The 19,656-nt window shown below is 37.2% G+C and overlaps 1 protein-coding gene across 2 annotated transcripts in view; it reads left to right on the plus strand.

Moving 5' to 3' along the window:
• TTBK2 (tau tubulin kinase 2) overlaps positions 1-19,656 on the plus strand; it is a 134,989-nt gene that overhangs the window by 55,975 nt on the left and 59,358 nt on the right. For both annotated transcript variants that reach the window (XM_084903073.1, XM_084903074.1), the window contains 3 exons: positions 2,609-2,682; positions 7,975-8,115; positions 11,173-11,277. In XM_084903073.1, coding sequence (XP_084759199.1) covers positions 2,609-2,682; positions 7,975-8,115; positions 11,173-11,277 — 320 coding nt within the window. The remainder of the gene's footprint in view (positions 1-2,608; positions 2,683-7,974; positions 8,116-11,172; positions 11,278-19,656) is intronic.

The raw sequence follows: 19,656 nt of genomic DNA on the forward strand, positions 1-19,656 counted from the left end.
ATCTTCTATGTTTGTAGTTCCAAGTACCTTCCATTAGCTGATGGTTCCTCAATGTATTTCTGGAGCTCAGTTTTTGCTTTCAGTACCAGCCTTGAAATTACAGTGTCTACTGAATTCAACTGGTTACCTTCAAACTCCACATTCTAACATCTCTTAACTTCTATACAACCTACTTTTTATATCCTCTTATTTTGGTGCAACATTTTATTTAGTTGTACCAATTTTTAGTAAAAAATCTACATCTTTAATATCTCTCAGATTTCTCTTATTTTTTCTCTCTCTCTATCTAATACTTAAGATTGAAACCCTTATTCAGTCTCTTGGGAAATTTTAACTATCCCCAGAGTGACCTTTCTGCCTCCTGAAGTAGACTCTCTCTATAGCACATGTGTCAAACACAAGGCCCGCGGGCCAAATCCAGCCCGCCAGGCCTTGCAATGTGGCCCGCACCGCGCTGTCATCACTGCACTCCGCTGTCAGTTTATGACATTGTCAGTTTATGACTGTTCAGTAAACCATTCGGCCCGCGATTTAGGCTGGATTTTAGATTTTGGCCCCTTCTCTGATTGAGTTCGACACCCCTACTCTATAGTCTACCCTTCTTATTGCCATCATAGCAATGTTCTAAAATGCAATGTTTGAAGTATGTGTTTCTTATCTTAAAATCTTTTAGATGCTTCCCCAGCAGTAGTTTTCAAATATTCATCCATGGTCCATCAGCTTTTGGATCATTTAGAAAACTTGAAAAACTCATATCCTATATCTTCCCCTACAGATTCTGAGTTAGTACAGAGTTCAGGAATCTTTAAAACATTTCCCAAATTACTTTAATAAGCAGACAGGGTTGGAAAATATTGTCCTATTCATGTGGTTCAGATTCCTTATCATGGAGTCCACTGCTGCTCGGGGTCTGACACCTACCTGCTTCTTCGGTACCATTCTTTTTGTTTTTCCTCCTGTTTTCACTGTGCTCCAGCCAGATGCTATCTTCTGGCTCTGGAACCTGCCACTCTTTTAAAACCTTTGTTTGCTTTTGTTGAATCAGAACCAGGACCCTAGATTTCTACTTGTTCCACCTCTGCTTCCCTCTGTACTCTAAGCAGCATGTCCTTGGATTTTACCTGTGGAATTCAGGTTGAAAACCACTGAGCTAATTCAAATCAGTGAGGTCAAAAAAGGGACTCACTGCAGCCAGGCCCGGAGCAGCAGCAGCCAGGCTGGGAGAGGCAGTGGCCAGACCTGGAGCAGCTGGTTGTGGAGCGGACCAGAGCAACAGAGGCCAGGCCCGGAGCAGCCAGGCCCGGAACAGCTCACTTCTCACCTGCCCACGCCCCAGGGCTGCCTCTCAGACATGGCTGGAAACTTTTGGGGGAACTTGAGGGTCTGCTGAATCAAGTGATGAAGGCTTAGATCTGGATGTGTTGAGTTAGTATAGCGCTGGGGTGTTGATCTGTGAGTGCCTTATGTGGGGTCTGGATAAGGTTGGTTGATCTATTTGGAAATGTCTTTTGTGTGAAGTATATCCTTGGGCATGTGGAGGTATTATTGATTTGAGAAAATGCTAAGTAACTGATTTACTATCTGAAAAATCTAAAGTTCTGAAAGTTTAAGGTCTCTTGCCAAAAAGAGGTTTTAAAGCTAACACCTTAATTTTAATGGAGAAAGGGGAGGACAAGCCCTTCCCACCCAGAACAGGTAATCCAATCCCAACCAGCAGCTATCTTTAAACAATGTGTTCATTTACATTTGAATGGCTACACCTTTTGATAGCCTAAGGGCAAGTTTACATGTAAACAAGTTTGCTTCTCAATTCCCAGAGCAGAAAAAACAAGGTTTAAAATTATTAGATTTTAAAATTTATTCTTAGAAGTGTAAAAGTTTATTAATTAAAAAACAACAATAACAACAACAACAACAAAAAGGAGATTGAAAAACCTGATGAACAATATTAGCTATTGATTGTAGTAGAGTCTGAGATACGGGAGGGGAGTGGACTGACAGTTCTTGGGGAAAGGGGGAGTGGTGGATGTGGGAAGAGACTGAACATAAATTGTGCACCTATGGATGAGGACAATGGGGGGAGGGGAGGGGGCGGAGGGTGGGGTGGGAACCTGGTGGAGGGGGGAAGAAATGAGGAACCTTTGTAATAATATGAACAATAAAGATTGATTAAAAAAAAAAAAAAAGGGACTCACTGACAACTTATAATGGTGAATGACATACCATGTTTAAAATTCAGAATTTATATTCCTAATAAAGTTATTATTTATTTCTCTTCTTTACTTTCATATATATAATGTCTGGTCTGCTTGATCTGAAATGACTTCTTAATTCTTTCCTTCTTAAATAAATTATCATCCATTTGTTCCCTCATTCATTCTTTATTGATTTGTTCAATAAATATTTATTTGAATATATAGGAGCACTGTAGGATTTGGGGGGAAGTGTTTAGAACATTTGAATAATACAAATTCTCTATCCTTTAAGGTTTTTAACATAGGTCCTTTATATTCAATCATAAAATTCTATTAAAAAATTATTAATTTTTAGAAGATAAACTATAATATAACCTTTCCATTGTTTTTTTCTTTTTTCTTTTTCCCTTCAGGGAAAGACCATGTTTGTAGATTTATTGGCTGTGGGAGGAACGATCGCTTCAATTATGTGGCCATGCAATTGCAGGTAGGTTGTCTTGAAAATATATCTTAAAATCTTTCAGTTCTGATCAAAGTACCTAATTATAGTGGAAATAATAATAATAATAATAAAAACAACAACAACAATAAAATTCTTGGTATCATATCAGAATGTTTTATATTATTCAGATGAAAATTTGTTTAAACACACTTGATACAGATATTTCCAAAGATGGAAGGGTTGTCTCAGTTATTTTAGTTGATTCTTATCTTCACTGATTGTTATCATTGCAGTTTTCAGTCCTTACATGGATTGCTGGATGTAATGTGAGTCTTGCCCAGTCCCTATCCCTTCCCTTTCTACCCTTTGTTACCTTAAGGATCTAGTTTTCCATTTATGTGTTCAAGTACCAACCTGACCTGCTTAAAAATTAAAGCAGTAGTTGAAATAGAAGAGAAATACTAGTCCTCTTTCTCTTTTCATCTTTTAACATTGCTTTCTCTGTTCCCTGTCCTTCAAATGAGAAGTGAGTTGGATTGGGGCAGCAGAGAGAAATTCAGAAGGGGAATATTGGAGTAATGACTGCAGCAGGGAGAAGAGGGACCCATCCCCTTCTCTCTGACACTACCTTGTCCCGAAAACACACACCTCTGAACTGTAGCCACCCTCAAAGGGTTAAAGCTTGGTTCCACATTGCTGCCTAAGTTAGAGATAGCAAGGTTTTCTTTTATCTGTGACAAAATCTGTTTCGGGCATTTGGTTCTTTTCTTTCAACTTAACTGCATAGAGGTGATTTCAGAGACATAGGTTCTGGCCTTAAGTGTTCCTCTTCTCCTCAGAAGGTTTTTCTTGTTTCCATTAGCTATCCTTTAGCATTTGAGTTAGATGTAAAGATATTAATCTTTCTGTAGACTTAAAGTTTTTAAGTCATATGTTTCACTATCTCTTGAGCCAACACATGTTTATAAATTCTTTAGTTAATCTCTTCCCACCCACTCGCCAACCTCACCTTCCCTCTCAGATTCAACAGTCTCTTCCTTACTTCTATGTCTCTGGATCTATTTTGTTCATCAGTTGATTTTGTTCATTAGAGTCCACATATGAGTGAGGTCGTGTGATACTTGTCTTTCTCTTATTGGCTTATTTCACTTAGCATCATACTCTCCATGTCCCTTTGTGCTGTTGCAAAGGGTAAGAGCTCCTTCTTTGTTACTGCTGCATAGTATTGCATGGTGTAAGTGTACCACAGCTTATTTATCCATTCATTTACTGATGGGCACTTGGTCTGTTTCCAGAACTTAGATATTGTAATAACACTGCTATGAACATAGATGTGTATACATTCTTTCTGAATGGTGTTTCAGATTTCTTAGGATATATTCCTAGAAGGGGGGTCACTGGGTCAAAAATTCTTTAAAGAGTACTCCATCGAAGAGTACTCCATCAGCTATTAAGTTATCTTGAGGAAGGACAACATTTCCTATAGGAAGGACGGGACTAATACTTGATTCTTTTATTTACCAGTATTCAGAATAGTTGGTTCCCTAAAAATTTCCAAAGGGGACTAACTAGCCCTCTCTTTTATTTTTTTATTTTATTTTATTTTTAAAATATATTTTATTGATTTTTTACAGAGAGGAAGAGAGAGGGATAGAGAGAAACATAGATGAGAGAGAGAGACATCAGTCAGCTGCCTCTTGCACATCCCCTACTGGGGATGTGCCCGCAACGGAGGTGCCGTTGACCAGAATCGAACCCAGGACCTTTCAATCCTCAGGCCGATGCTCTATCCGCTGAGCCAAACTGGTTTCGGCTAGCCCTCTCTTTTAAAAAAATATAATTATGGCCCAGCCAGTGTGGCTTACGAGCCAAGAGGTCAGGGTTCGATTCCCAGTAAGGGCACATGCCCGGGTTGTAGGCTCAATCCTCAGAAGGGGGCGTGTAGGAGGCAGCTGATTGATAATGTTTCTTACCAATGTTTCTATCTCTCTATCCCTCTCAGTTCATCTCTCTCAAAATGAATAAAAACATATTTTTTTAAATTCTTAAAATATATATAATTATGAATTCATAGATTTAACATGATCTGTGTCTTTCAATCATTGTTTTTCTTTTCAATGTTCAAATTGGCCCATCTTGCCAAAACCGGTTTGGCTCAATGGATAGAGCGTCAGCCTGCAGACTGAAAGGTCCCGGGTTCGAATCTGGTTAAGGGCATGTACCTTGGTTGCAGGCACATCCCCAGTGGGAGGTGTGCAGGAGGCAGCTGATCAATGTTTCTCTCTCATCATGTTTCTAACTACTGTGTTTCCCCGAAAATAAGACATCCTCCGAAAATAAGACCTAGCACATAGAAAGATAAGACATCCCCTGAAAATAAGACCTAGCGCAACTTTGGAAGAAAAAATTAATATAAAACATTGTCTTATTTTCGGGGAAACAGGGTATCTATCCCTCTCCCTTTCTGTAAAAAATCAAAATATATTAAAAAACAAAAAACAAATTGGCCCATCTTTGGCTAACAAAACTTCCTTCAAGTTGTATCCTGATTCATTTTGACAGTACTAGACTGCAACACTCTTTGATAGCATCCTTACTTTCTGGTATAAAGTTGTGTACCTGGCTCTTTGTTTATAATTTATGCTTTAAGTGGATGGATTCAGGATATATATATATATATATATATATATATATATATATATATATTTATTTATTTATTTATTTATTTTTTAAAGAGAAAATGTATCATGGTTTATGTTCATATTTCCAATTCAGGTTTTTGGTAGTAGAATTGCTACTGCCCTCTTTGATTTTATATTGTGAGGTTCAGGGGCATCAAAGTGCATCTCCTTACTCTTATGCAACTTTTTAAAATACGTAGATGAAATTATAAGATTGGGATTTATATGAAAATAATGCATTATATGTGTGTGGGGAAGGGAGAGGAGGATATGTGTTGCTGGGGAGTAGTAGACAACAGATGAGGGTTAGTTATATTACTTTCTCTCCCTTTAAGTATGTTTCAAGTTCTTAATAATTAATTATATTTGTATTTTTATTAGGACCATATTAAATTTATAGAATTAGTTAGGAATAAATGAATTTACTTTTTTATTCAATAATATTTATTCTATGGGGAGAGAAACATAATGAAGTAATAATAATAATAATAATAATATTTACTCCATATTACTGTGTATAAAGGTTTTTATATGGCTGCATATTAGTCAGTGAGATGATTACCATGATTTATTTAATCTTTCATTTATTGATGGATATATAGGTTGTTTTCAATTTGTCTTCATAACAAATAACCACTTGTATATACTCTGAAGTTCAGGTTTACATTTGTTCATATGGAAAATGATACAATAATTAATAAATAATAATATAAAATTCTTTTTCACATACTCATAACTGTAAACCTTTTTATTCACCATTCATAATTTACTGGCTCAAATCTGCATGTAGTTACCATGTTAATAACTCTTTCCTTATATGCCACACTTGTACTTATCTTTGTAGATTCTGTTATTTGATGCCTCAGGTGTACATTTAAAAGTATTTAAACCCAACCTACGTGGCTCAGTGGCTGAATGTCTGAGGTCACAGTCTGATTCCTGTCAGAGCACATGCCCCGGCTGTGGGCTCAATTCCCAGTAGGAGATGTGCAGGAGGCAGCTGGTCAATGATTGTCATCATTGATGTTTCTGTCACTCTCTCCCTCTCCCTTCCTCTCTGAAATCAATAAAAATATCCTTTAAAAAAAAGTATAAATTTTTTAAATAAAAGGAATTAAAATAATTACTGATATAAGTTTAATTTAATTGATTTCCTTTTTTAAAAGACATGTTTTTATTGATTTTTTTAATCGAGAGAGAGGAAGGGGAGGGATAGAGAGATGGGAATCGAACCATGACCTCCTGGTTCATAGGTTGACGCTCAACCACTGAGCCATGCCTGCTAGGCTTATTGATTTCCTTTCAAAAGCTTTTATGGTGGTGGAAATTGTTTATAAATGAAGTTTAGTATTAGATATATTTTTGGCAATGAAAATACTGATTTTTGAAGAAAAATTTATTGGAATGCTAATAAAGGTTATTAGGTACTCTCATGGGATTATAAAAGTTGTTCTACATTATCACTTATTTTACATTTGCTGAGGATATACAAAACAATAAATTCTCCTAACAACAACAACAACAAAAAAAGGTAACTACCAATTTGTGCTGTGGGAAAAATGCATTTTTAAAGAAGATATGTAGTATGAAAGGTTCCTGACATTTTGGTAAATTTTCAGTTCTTAGTTTACTTGAGTACTATTTAATATTTTATTTCAAATAGGTACTTAAATAACTTAAGATTTTATTACTTTTTCAAAAGTGAACCAGCTATCTTTAGTTGAGGTGATGGTATTAGTGGTATTAATCCTAAACATATACTACAAAATTTGGGGAATAGGGAGATTGGAATATTTAAATTTCCTTGAGATCTAAGGGCCAGTTTCCATTCTATGGGAAGTAGAACTGCAGCATTGTAACCCATTCATCTCATCAGATTTGGTTGTTACTTAGGCTATAAGGAACCTTCTGGTGAAATAGTACTGTGAAGTGGAAAAAGAGTACTTTGGAATCTGGCAGACTTAGATTTGAAAGACAACTTTACTTTAACAGTTTAACATTATTTAAACTCTGAGCCTCAGTTTCCACATCTGTGAAACAGAAATGGCAACTTCGATTCAGGGTGCTGTGAGAATTAAATGCAATCTTTAATGTAACATATCTGTCACAGGTTAGATACATTCATTGCTTTTATATACTGCTAGGAGTAATTGAGTATTTCATAGAATTTTTGTTCACAATAACAATAATTAGCATATATTCAATACCTACTGTTTGCCTGACAGTATTTTAAATACTTTTTTAATCCTCACAAAACATTGGCCCCATTTTATATGGAAACTGTGTCAAAAAAATTAATTGGCTTGTATGGAAATATATGTTAGGCAGTATAAGGAATTAATTAATTATATATATATATTTACATATATATAATCTTTTAAAATAAACAAGACTATATTTTGTTATGACATCAGAAACAAAGGGAATTGTGAGTTAGAAACATACTATGTTAAAAAACTGGTTATTCTTAAATTTGTCTGAAATGTTAATGTATTACCCTATCAGAATCTTTTCTCTTGAGTGAAAGAATCATGATTTGGGTAAAATTCTTGCTATTTCACTCAAAACATTTTTAATGAAAAATGGATAATTCCCCATCTTTTCTTATACCATAATTTTCGTACCATATTTGAAAGTGTTTATTTGGTTTCCATAGGGTCGGAATCTGGCAGATCTACGCCGTAGCCAGTCCCGGGGCACATTCACTATTAGCACCACTCTTCGGCTGGGTAAACAGATTTTGGAGTCTATTGAGAGCATCCATTCTGTGGGATTCTTGCACCGAGACATCAAACCGGTAGGGGACTGTTTCCAGCTAGAGCACAGAATGAGTTTGCTCAGTACTCTTATCTTAAAAAGGGACACAATAACTTACAAGTGTAGTTTTCTATATTAAATGCAAGATAATATTTTAATTTCTATAACAGAAATGTAATTGGAAGCAAAATATAACTTGCCTTTTCATTAAAAAAAAAAAAAAAAAAAAAAAGGTAATTACACACTACAACTTATATTCAAGAGCTTTTCTCCTACAATGAAAATGTGTTCAACAGCCGAGACCAGTTTGGCTCAATGGATAGAGCGTCGGCCTGGGGACTGAAGGGACCCGGGTTCGATTCTGGTCAAGGGCATGTACCTTGGTTGCGGGCATATCCCCAGTAGGGGGTGTGCAAGAGGCAGCTAATCAATGACTCTCTCTCATCGATGTTCCTAGCTTTCTATCTCTCTCCCTTCCTCTCTGTACAAAATCAATAAAATATATTTTAAAAAAAGAAAAGAAAAAGAAAATGTGTTCAACAACCAAATTAAAAATGACTAATGCTTGGCAATTATTATTATTATTGCCATATTACTTAGCTTTATACCTAAATTGATAATTATTCTTTGGATTTCTTTTTTCTAGTATTGGTTACAAATATTTACAAAAGTTGTTTTTTGATATTGTCATGTTTTTTTGAACTATTTTTAATTTTTTTATTTGAGTTATAGCTGGAAAGAATTCAGGGCAAAGAATTATGATAGATCCTCCCTTCCCCCAACTGATGGACGGAGTATGACGTAAACTGTACATGCAGCCTGGACAATCCTGAGCACCTAACCAGGCACCATATATGGACTGTACATTGAACCACCAATCAACACCTGCTAAATATCCTAAGCCCCTAATTCCTAAGTCCCTAAGTGCCTTATCATGTGTTTTATATGAAATCACTAATCAGTGAGTGCCAAGTACTCTAAGCCCCATCCCTTCCCTTTCCTCCCCTCAAAAGGCGCCTTCACCCCTGCACATGTGCTCTCTCCCTTTGGAAGGCAGCCCGGCAGGGGTCCTTCTCCTCTAATAAAGCCTGTAGTCCTGGTTTTCAGCCCCTCTGTCTCATCTTTCAAGTTAAACTATACGAGAGTTTATTTAAAAAGACACAGAGATAAAATAAGTGAGTGATAGAAGAAATGGGCTCAGGAACCAAGTTACAGAGGCGAAAAGAAGGAGTTTAGGAGAGAGGAAGGTGAAGGTAACATGCGTGGGGTGGGGGAAGAAGATGGGGAAGGGGAAGGCACAGGCATGATCCCAAGAGGGAGAACACCTGAACTACTTTTAAGTAATAAATTATACTTATAAGAAACTATTTAGCCCTAGCCAGGTTGACTCGGTGGCTAGACCGTTGGCCTGCCAGACTGATAGGTCCTGGGTTTGATTCCAGTTGAGGGCACATTGCCCAGGTTGCAGACTTGATCTCTAGTAGGGATCGTGCAGGAGGCAGCTGGTCAATGATTCTCTCTCATCATTGATGTTTCTATCTCTCTCTCCCTCTCCCTTTCTCACTGATCAATAAAAATATATATATAAAAAAAGAAACCAACAATTTTGAAATATTACCTTTTTCTTCTGAGTATTACAATTGCAATATATAGTACTTTTTTCCTATTGTTTTTCTTAGATACTATCATTTCCATAACTGAAATATATTTTTTTACTTTTCCTTCTCATTTATCTGTTTATCTTTACTTTTTAAGATATATTTTAATTGATTTCAGAGAGGAAAGGAGAGGGAGAGAGAAATAGAAACATCAATGATGAGAGAGAATCATTGATTGGCTGCCTCCTAAACATCTCCATTCAGGGATCTAACTGCAACCCAGGCATATACCCTTGACCAGAATCGAACCCGGGACACTTCAGTTCACAAGGCCAATGTTCTTTTTTTTTTTTTTTTTTTAATATATTTTATTAATATTCCACAGAGAGGAAGGGAGAGGGATAGAGAGCTAGAAACATCGATGAGAGAGAAATATCGACCAGCTGCCTCTTGCACACCCCCTACTGGGGATGTGCCCGCAACCAAGGTACATGCCCTTGACCGAAATCGAACCTGGGACCTTTCAGTCTCCAGACCGACGCTCTATCCACTGAGCCAAACCAGTTTTGGCACAAGGCCGATGTTCTATCCACTGAGCCAAAGCAGCTAGGGCCTTCTCATTTTTTATTTTATTTTTTTATTGCTCACAAGGAGAATGACCCATTTTGGAAATACTGTGTTTACTAGAAATTTTTCATTTTTGGTGCAGTTGAAAATTACACCATCTGTTGCTACTTGATTTCTAAAATTAGTTTACATGAAAATGGCAACTGAAAGTAACATGATTGAATCAGACTTAATGAAATGTAGATTTCTTTGGCTCTTATTTCTATCCCTAACTAAATGTCATTATTTGAGAACTGGTGATGAAGAGCTTCCATTTTTATCAGAAAGTTCTCTAAGAAGAACAACGTTTTAAAATAAAAGCTAACAATTCTGTGACATTTTGACTTTTGCTTTTATAAATTCTCTTGTTTACATATCCATCTTTGCAAGTTTGTAGTCATTTAACATTACATTTATTTTTACTCATGGAAGAATATAAAGTATATTTTCCTTAAGTCTGTTTTGAAATGTTTCCTTAAATTGCATCTTAATTTTTACATTTAGCAAAATTCAGCTTTAGGATATTCATTTACATTTCTGAGCTATGTGTTTGATTTTACCCACTTCTAGTTCTTTCCATTTAAAAAAACTAATGATTGGGTTTTCATTTAGGCAATGGCTTAGAGGAAGTTAGAGTTCTGATTTCAGTTAAGTCACTGTTGTGTTATATACAATTTTATACAGTTGCTTAAATCTTTGTTGCTCAAAGTTCACCTGATCATAGGCATTAATAGAACCCACAAGGAAATTTACAGTAAACATAATTGACTAGAATAGTGTATTTGAGACATGTGTGCTGTATAGAATTTAAGCAGAAGAATTAAAATATAGAAAGGATAATATATAAGGACTAATTATAAGAATATGTATATTTTCCTTCTTTATTTTTCTAGTCGAACTTCGCCATGGGTCGCTTTCCTAGTACATGTAGGAAGTGTTTCATGCTTGATTTTGGCTTGGCTCGACAGTTTACTAATTCCTGTGGTGACGTCAGACCAGTAAGATTTTTCATGTTATTAAATATTTGATACTTAACCTATTACTTATTATAGCACTCTATTTAAAGAAATGCTAATTATGTATCAGAATGGATGTGATTCAAGAAGTAGCATACATATTTATGATTAAATCATAGAAATGAGTTAATTATTCCACTATTGAAAGTTGTAGATTTTTAAAAAATACATTAGACACAGATTTAGAGTTGTCTTATATTAAGAACACAAATTAGCCCTTTAGGATCAGTGGTCTTTTTTTGCAATCCAAAGCTCTTTCTACCTACTACAGTTCTTCTATTTCACAAAAGGTAAGATTTTCTTCTATTTTAAGGCCAAGTAGTATTCCAGACTTCGCAACCTCAGAGGTAAGGTGGGGGAAAGTGGGAGGGAAGAAATCAAAGAACTTGTATGCATATATGCATAACCCATGGACACAGATAATAGTTTGGTGAAGGCTGGGGTCAGGTGGTGAGGGCAGGCTAAAAGGGATCAATGGTGGGGAAAAGGGACATACAGTATGTAATATTTTCAACAATAAAGATTTAATTTTAAGAAATTATGAGAGAGAATCATCGGTTGGCTGCCTTCTGCATACCCCCCATTGAGGATTGAACCCAAAACCCGGGCATGTGCCCTGACCAGGAATCGAACAGTGACCTCCTGGTTCATAGGTTGATGCTCAATCACTGAACCATGCCACTTGGGCTGCTTCCAAATCTTGGCTATTGTAAATAACGCTGCAGTGAACATAAGGGTGCATACATTCTTTCGAATTAGTGTTTTGTGTTTCTTTGGATATATTCCCAGAAGTGGAATTACTGGAGCATGAGGCAATTCCATTTTTAATTTTTTGAGGAAACTTCATACTGTTTTCCACAGTGTCTGCACCAGTCTGCATTCCCACCAGCAGTGCATAAGGGTTCCATTTTCTCTATGTCCTTGCTTGTTGATGTTTGATTTATTGATGATAGCCATTCTGACTGGTATAAAGTGGTATCTCATGTGATTTTAATTTGAGATCAGAGTTTGATACTTGTTCTGACCTCAGGTGTGCTCCTGTCATCTGTCTGATTCTTCTTTTTCTCCCCTGGAAAGTCTGTAGTCCAGGCTGTTTTGTCATTAGATCTCCCAGTTTCCTTTGCTACAACCTCCACTATTTTTGAAAGATGTCTTGGGTTTAAACTTAACTGTTGCATATGAAACCATTTCCTTTAGGAAGAGATTAAGAGTTATCTCTTTTTCATGGACATAGACAACAGTGTAGTGATTGTGGTGGGAAGGAGTGGGTAGATGTGGAAGGGGGCATAAATGGTGATGGGAAAAATAAATACAATAAAGAAGAATTGTCTCTTTTCGCCTTCTGCCCCTAGGCGAAATCTCTTAAAATCTCTGGATTTGAGAGTAAGGATTGTGGCTAGTTGTTCTCTAAGTGACTGATTCACTTTAGGAGCTGAGTCCTTTGGTTCAGTTGGAGGTAGCAGTCTGAAGTCCCTCAGCAAGGAATCACTGCCTCGTGAGCCAAGAGAAGGGCAGTTGGGGTCCCATTATTCTCTGCACACCGCATTCAAGGTAGAGCCTCTGTTCCCAAAGGGAAGGCTACCACAGTTGCCCGGGATTTAGCCTGCTCAGCAACAGACAGCTGGGAGAATATGAGAAATACTGACGTCCTTCCTCTGTATGGGAAGTGGGGAAGGAGGGAACCCTGTGTTCTTCGGTGCAGCATTCTGGAGTAGAGCCACCCTCACTGACCTCGAAGAGAAAAGGGAGGGATCAGTTTTGGTTCAGCATCATAGACTTCTCGCCTTTCTTATTGAAAAATTTCATAGGTTTTCCTAGACAGATATTTCTTCATTTGTTATTTGCCCTAAGGACCATTTCCAGAGGCTTTAGTAGTTGTTGTTTGTTTTTTAAACATTTTTATTGATTTTAGAGAGGAAGAGAGAGAGAAAGAGAGAAACATCAGTGAGGAGAGAGAATCATTGATCAGCTGCCTCCTGCACGCCCCCCTCCTGGGGATTGAGCCCACAACCCTGGCATGTGCCCTGGACCAGAATCGAACCTGGGACCCTTCAGTCCAAAGGCCGATGCTCTATCCACTGAGCCAAACTGGCCAGGGCTTTAGTTGTGCTTTAAAATAATTTTCACCAGTTTTGCTGGGCAGTGGAGCTCCTCATGTTGTCATACTGGTGTCGTTCTTATACTTGCGTCTTCCTTTTACTTTAGTTTTGCTTTAACTTGCTACAGATTGTGACTCTCATTCCGAGTGAATTGGTTGCACAGAAATTGAAATACTGGTTTTGAATGAATTAACTATATAATAATAGTTGTATACAGAAATGTAAATTATATTTAAAATAAGGGCACATGAGCCCTAACTGGTTTGGCTCAGTGGATAGAGCATAGGCCTGTTGACTGAAGGGTCCCAGGTTCGATTCTGGTCAAGGGCATGCATCTTGGTTGCAGGCACATCCTCAATAGGGACTGTGCAGGAGGCAGCTGATTGATGTTTCTCTCTCATCGATGTTTCTGACTATTTCTTTCCCTTCCTCTCTGTAAAAAAAACAAATATATATATATATATATATATATATATATAAAGTTCCTAGAAATTATGAATCTTTTTTATTCTGGTGAAGGTCTTGCATATTAATAGTGAAATGTGAGGTGTGGGGAGTGGATCTTCCCCTTGCAGGTTCTTGCCTCAGGATGTTTGAAGAATAAAATTCACTAAAAGGACTTGTTCGTAAAGGGTGGAAATTTATTGGAAGCAAATACAGACTCCAACGTAGGGCGGGGCTCCCAAGGGGGATAACCCACTCAGCTCCTTTTTTCTATGGTTCTTCAGTGCTGTGGTTCTTTGTCTCTTCATGTTCCCTTCTAATTGGACCCCTCCCCATTTTATGACCCTGTGCTTTTCTAATTGGTCTCCTTTGCAGAATATCAGCTTCAAAGTTTAAAACCCACTGTGGTGCTTCCTCTTTTTCTCTCCCCCTATCTTGCAACATTCCTCTATCTCCTATGAACATGTTTCCCTCTTTCCAGCATCTGTGGACATTTCTCTATCCTCTGTGAAAGTATGTATCCTTTTCCCCATACTTGGTGACTTTTCTTTATCCTCTGTGAATGTCTTCCTTCCTCTCCCCTTATCATGCCACACTTCTCATTCTTTGTGACTGTATGCCTTCTGGCAGCTCCAAGCCCTCATGTATTCCTCCCCTAGGGGCCCTCTTTATTCCTAAACTACAGAAACCTGCCTGTTTTGTCCCTAGAATTCCTTTCAGTAGGTAGGAAGGTAGTGTTACTGTTCCAAAGTCCGTGTGCACTATGCTTCAAAAGGCCATGGCTCAAAACATCTTAGTTTAGAGTAAGGAAAGGTTTATTGATCAAGAAGGTTCCTACTGAGAAGATGGGAGACCTAGTGGTTTTTCAGATTCATCTTAAGAAAGTACAGAGTTCAAGCTTCTTTTATGTCAAGGGAAGGAAATATGAGAGGGGCATATGAGGTGATTGACCACTGCAGACATTTGGGTGCCAGCAGTAGTCTGAGGAAGATCAATGCTACTTGATATGAGTCTGATCACAAGGTTCTTAAAAATCTTTGATAAACAATACATACTTCCCTATCTCCTCAAGCCACAAGCAGAATTCCTCTAATGATTAGCATGTCTATATGCAAGTCTGAGCAGAAGCTATTATCCCAAAGGACATGGAGTCAGAGAGACTGAGCATTTCATTATTACAGTAAGTGATGAATTTAGTATTATTTAACTTATTAGATTTGAATGTTATTCTGGAATCTTCTTTCTATTTCAGGTATCTTTTAATTTTTAGAATATTATCAGGTTATTTTTATTCTCTCATTAACATATTTAATGAGCACATATTATATGTGAGGTATGGATGTAGGTGCTGGGACTACAGCCATGAATAAGCAAACCAAAATAAGGCTCTTATAGATTTATATTTTAGTGAAGACAAATAATACACAAATAAATACATAATTTTAGGTAGTGATAAATGCAAAGAAGAAACACAAAGCATGATACTGACATAGAGGGAGTGATGGGCAGTGAGGACAAAAGACTATTTTAGAGGTATTAGTTAGAAAAGCCTCTTATGAGGAGATATTGAGTTGAGAGTTTGAAGTAAGAGTAAGCCATGTAAATATCTGCTAAGAAAGTATTCAGGAAAGAATCGGTACTTTTTTAAAACGCCGCAGGATGCGGGACAAATTGTTAAAAATCTGGACTGTACCACTAAAAGCTGGACGTCTGGTCGCCTTAGGCAAAGGGAACAGTGAGTGAGAGTAAAGGTACTGAGGCAGAGTCAATTTGGTATATTCAAGAAAAAGTATCTAGGAACATATCCTAAGAAACTAGAAACACCAATCAGAAAGGATATATGCACCCCTATGTTCATAGCAGCACAATTTACAATAGCTAGGATTTGGAAACAGCCTAGGTGCCCATTAGCAGATGATTGGATCAAATGGTACATTTACACAATGGAATATTATGCTGCCATAAAAAATTCTTATCATTTGCAGCGACCTGGATGGAATTAGAGAATATTATGCTGAGTGAAATAAGCCAGTCAATGAAAGAAAATCACCACATGATCTCACTCATTTATGGATGATGAGGAACATTATAAACTGATGAACAAGGGGATAGATACAGAGACACTAAAAAAAACAGAATGTCAAATTACAGCAGGGAGGGTAGGGAGATATGGGGGAGATCAACCGAGGGACTTAGATACAAGCATATAAAACTAACCAATGGACGAAAAACTCTGGGGAGGGAGGGCATGTATGGGAGTGGGGGTGGGGTGGGAATTGGTAAGGTATGTACACATATAATACCTTAATAAAAAAAAAATGGGGGGGGGGGGAGCCACTGTGGCTATAGCTTAGCATAGCATCATAAGGGATAAGCAGAGAAAGATGAGGTTTAAAAAGTTGGAAGGCTCCCAGACTGTGTATGATTTTGCAGAGATAGATTTTATTCTAAGTGATGGAAGCCTTTGGAAGTTGTTTTAGCAGGATTGTTGTATAACCTGTAACATGACCTGTCAATAAATTATACAGGGTGGAGCAAAAGTAGATTTACAGTTGTTCATATGGAAAATAACACAATAATTAATTATTATAACACAAGAATAAACTGTTTTACATACTCATAAGTTAAGCCCACTTTGCTCCGCCCTATATAGTAGAGTTATATACAGAAGAATGTTATATTTAAAACATAATCACATGAGATTTTAAGTTCCTAGAAATTGTAGAAAGACTATCTTTGGTTTTATCAATCTTCTTGTATTAATTGATAGCTAGGCAGGTAAAGAACTTAGGTTTTATGTAGTTTATTGGATTGAAATATATTTCTGGAATTCTAAAAAACAGTTTTTCAAATTTTAGAACATGTTTGTTTATTTTTTTAAAAAATCACTCTGGCTGTAAAGAAGAAACTATTGAGAGCAAGAGCTGAATAAGAAAGACAAGTTAGAAGATTAACACAAAGGTCCAGTGATCAATGATGGTGGCTGGGTCCTAGGACATTAGGGTGGTACAATAAGGTAGTGAGAAATGATTGTATTTTGCATATATTTTAAAGATAGATTTAATAAGACTTCCTTCTGGATTTGATATTGGGATGTGAAGGAAAAAGAGTCAAGAATGATTACTAGATTTTTGTCCTGAATGAATGGTCATGCTATTAACCATGATGAGGAAGGATGAAGAATAGATTTAATAAAGGAATAAAAACACAAGTTCTATTTTCTAGAAGTTAAGTTTGAGATGCCTCTTAGATTCGAGAAGGAAATAACAACAACAACAAAAAAAAACTGATACGATATATTAATTTGTAGCTCAAAAGGGAAATCAAGGCTGGGATAATTTAAATTTAAGAATCATTTGCTCCCAATGTTTAAAACTAAATGGTAATTTAAAAAAATGAAACTAGATTAGATCAGCTAAGGAGAGGATAATGCTAGGAAAGAAAGGAGATTCTAAATTTGAGCCTTTGGGGCACTTAGCAACTTGATGATGGAAAAAGAACTGTGAGCCAGCCAAGAAGAGTGAGAGGGAGGATCAGCCAGTGAGGTAGGAGAAAAATCAGGAGAGTGTGATATCTTGGGAGCTGAGTAAAGAAAGTGCTTCAACAAAAAAGGCGCAAACTACACACTTTGCAGCCTTTTCCTGCCCTTGAACTTGATGTCTTTGGTGGAAGAGCTGTGTAAGTAACAGTTTAAAAAAAAAAAAAAAAGGAAATAAAGTGCTTCAGATATGTAGGGGTAGTTATCTCCTGCACCAGGTGCTGCTGATAGGTCAAGTAAGGTGAGAAATGAGAACTGACCATCTGGATTACTCAATTGAAATAGGTTAAAGAGAGAGTTGGAGAGAAAAAGTGAAGAAAGGGAGTGTAGGCAACTCTCTGGTGGAGTTTCTGTGCTCTAATCTTCACCAGAGTATATGCTTTTTATTTTATTTTATTTTATTTTATTTTATTTTATTTTATTTTATTTTATTGATGTGAGGAAGGGAGGGATGGTAGGAGGAAGAGAGAGAAGAGAGAGAAACATTGATGGGTTGCCTCTCATATGCAACCCCACAACTTGGGTATGTGCCCTGACCAGGAATTGAACCTGCCACCTTTTGGTGTACAGGTCAGTGCTCTAACTCAGTGGTCGGCAAACTGCGGCTCGCAAGCCACGTGTGGCTCTTTAGCTCCTTGAGTGTGGCTCTTCCACAAAATACCACGTGTGGGTACGCACCTACAGTGCGATCGAAACTTCATGGCCTATGCACAGAAGTCGGTGTTTGGTCTGGGTGAGTCTATTCTGAAGAAGTAGAGTTAGAACACTCAAGGGGTCAAAAAGCCACATGTGGCTCGCAAGCCGCGGTTTGCCGACCACTGCTCTAACTAACTGAGCCACACAGGCCAGGGCCAGAGTTTCTTTGTTCTAAAGAGGACTGGTAAAACAAAGAAGTAGTTGAAAGGGCAGTGAAAGCCATCTTTCAATCCTTTCCTAATTTTTTTAAAATGGTAGTTATTGTAGCATATGTGTGTACTGACGGTAATATGTGAAAAAATAAAAACTGATGTAGGACAGAGCAGGAACAATTATAAAAGCCAAGTTCTTGCATAGCTGGCAGGGGAAGAAATCCTGGCACAAATGATGAGGTTAGCCTATTATGTAAGAGCAAGAACACTTTTCCATGTAACTGGGAAAAGGCAGAATAGATGGGCACAGATTTAGGTAGCTAATATTTTGATTTTTTTGTCTTTCCATATATGGTCCAAAAGAGTGTGAAAAACACATATATAAATTTTAAGTAAGAATATTAAGACATTCATGGCCTCCGTCTAGGTTAAGAAATAGCTCGCTCCCACTCCCACCTTAGAAGCATGCCGTGGTCCTTTCCTGATGGCACCCCTTTTCCTCTCTCAAGCAGCATGTCCGTAGAACTTACTGTGAAGTTGGAAATGTTCTGTATCTGCACTGTCCGATATGGTAGCCACTAACCTCATGTGCCTATTGAGCACTTGAATTTTGACCAGAGAGAACGAGGAACTCAGTTTCAAAAGTAATTTAATTTGGAGTTGCTATTATATTGGCTATTGTAGCTCAAGACAAATTCTATTCTTAATTTTTCATTAACCAGTCCCTTGCTTTGCTTCTCCCTTCTGTAGACCCAAGGGTAGTTATTTGGAATATTGAACAGATTCAAGGAGCATTGTAAAATACTATAGTTACCATATGCCCTTTACCTAGCTTCCCCCAATGATATCTTAGATAGCTATAGCAATACATTGTCAAAACTAGGAAATTTGATATGGGTATACTGTTATTAACTCAAGTACAGCCTGACTCAGATTTCACTATTATTTTTACACACATTTTTTCTTAGGAGTGGGGGAATGGTATATGAAATTTTATCACATGTATAGATTCGTTATAGTCAACACCACAACCAGGATACAAAACTCCTTCAAAATGTAATGTGTGTTTATCTACCAAAGTTATGGCACAGGATTATCAGTCAGCTTGCATTATACACAGAATGATGGGTAGTATCTGTGATACTAGTGAGTTGTTTATGTGGTTGGTTTTGAGATCCTCTATTTTTTATCATCTTTAAGAGATATTAGTTACATTATTAAGTAGGTATGTGAAGTACAAAGATGCTTTGATCTATACAGTTTCAGTTTTGAATTCCTGTTGGTTTAATTATTTCAGTCTGCATGCTCATTTTTTCCCTCCTGGTTTAAAGCATGCCCCAGTTTCCTTAGCCCTGCAGCTGGCATCTCACATTGGCCCTTTGTATCTAAGCTCTTAGAATGCATGTTTTCTCTCCTAACCATTCAGCTAAAA

This window comes from Pipistrellus hanaki (assembly GCF_964339955.1).
Source record: "Pipistrellus hanaki genome assembly, chromosome: 1".
Classification (NCBI taxonomy): domain Eukaryota; kingdom Metazoa; phylum Chordata; class Mammalia; order Chiroptera; family Vespertilionidae; genus Pipistrellus; species Pipistrellus hanaki.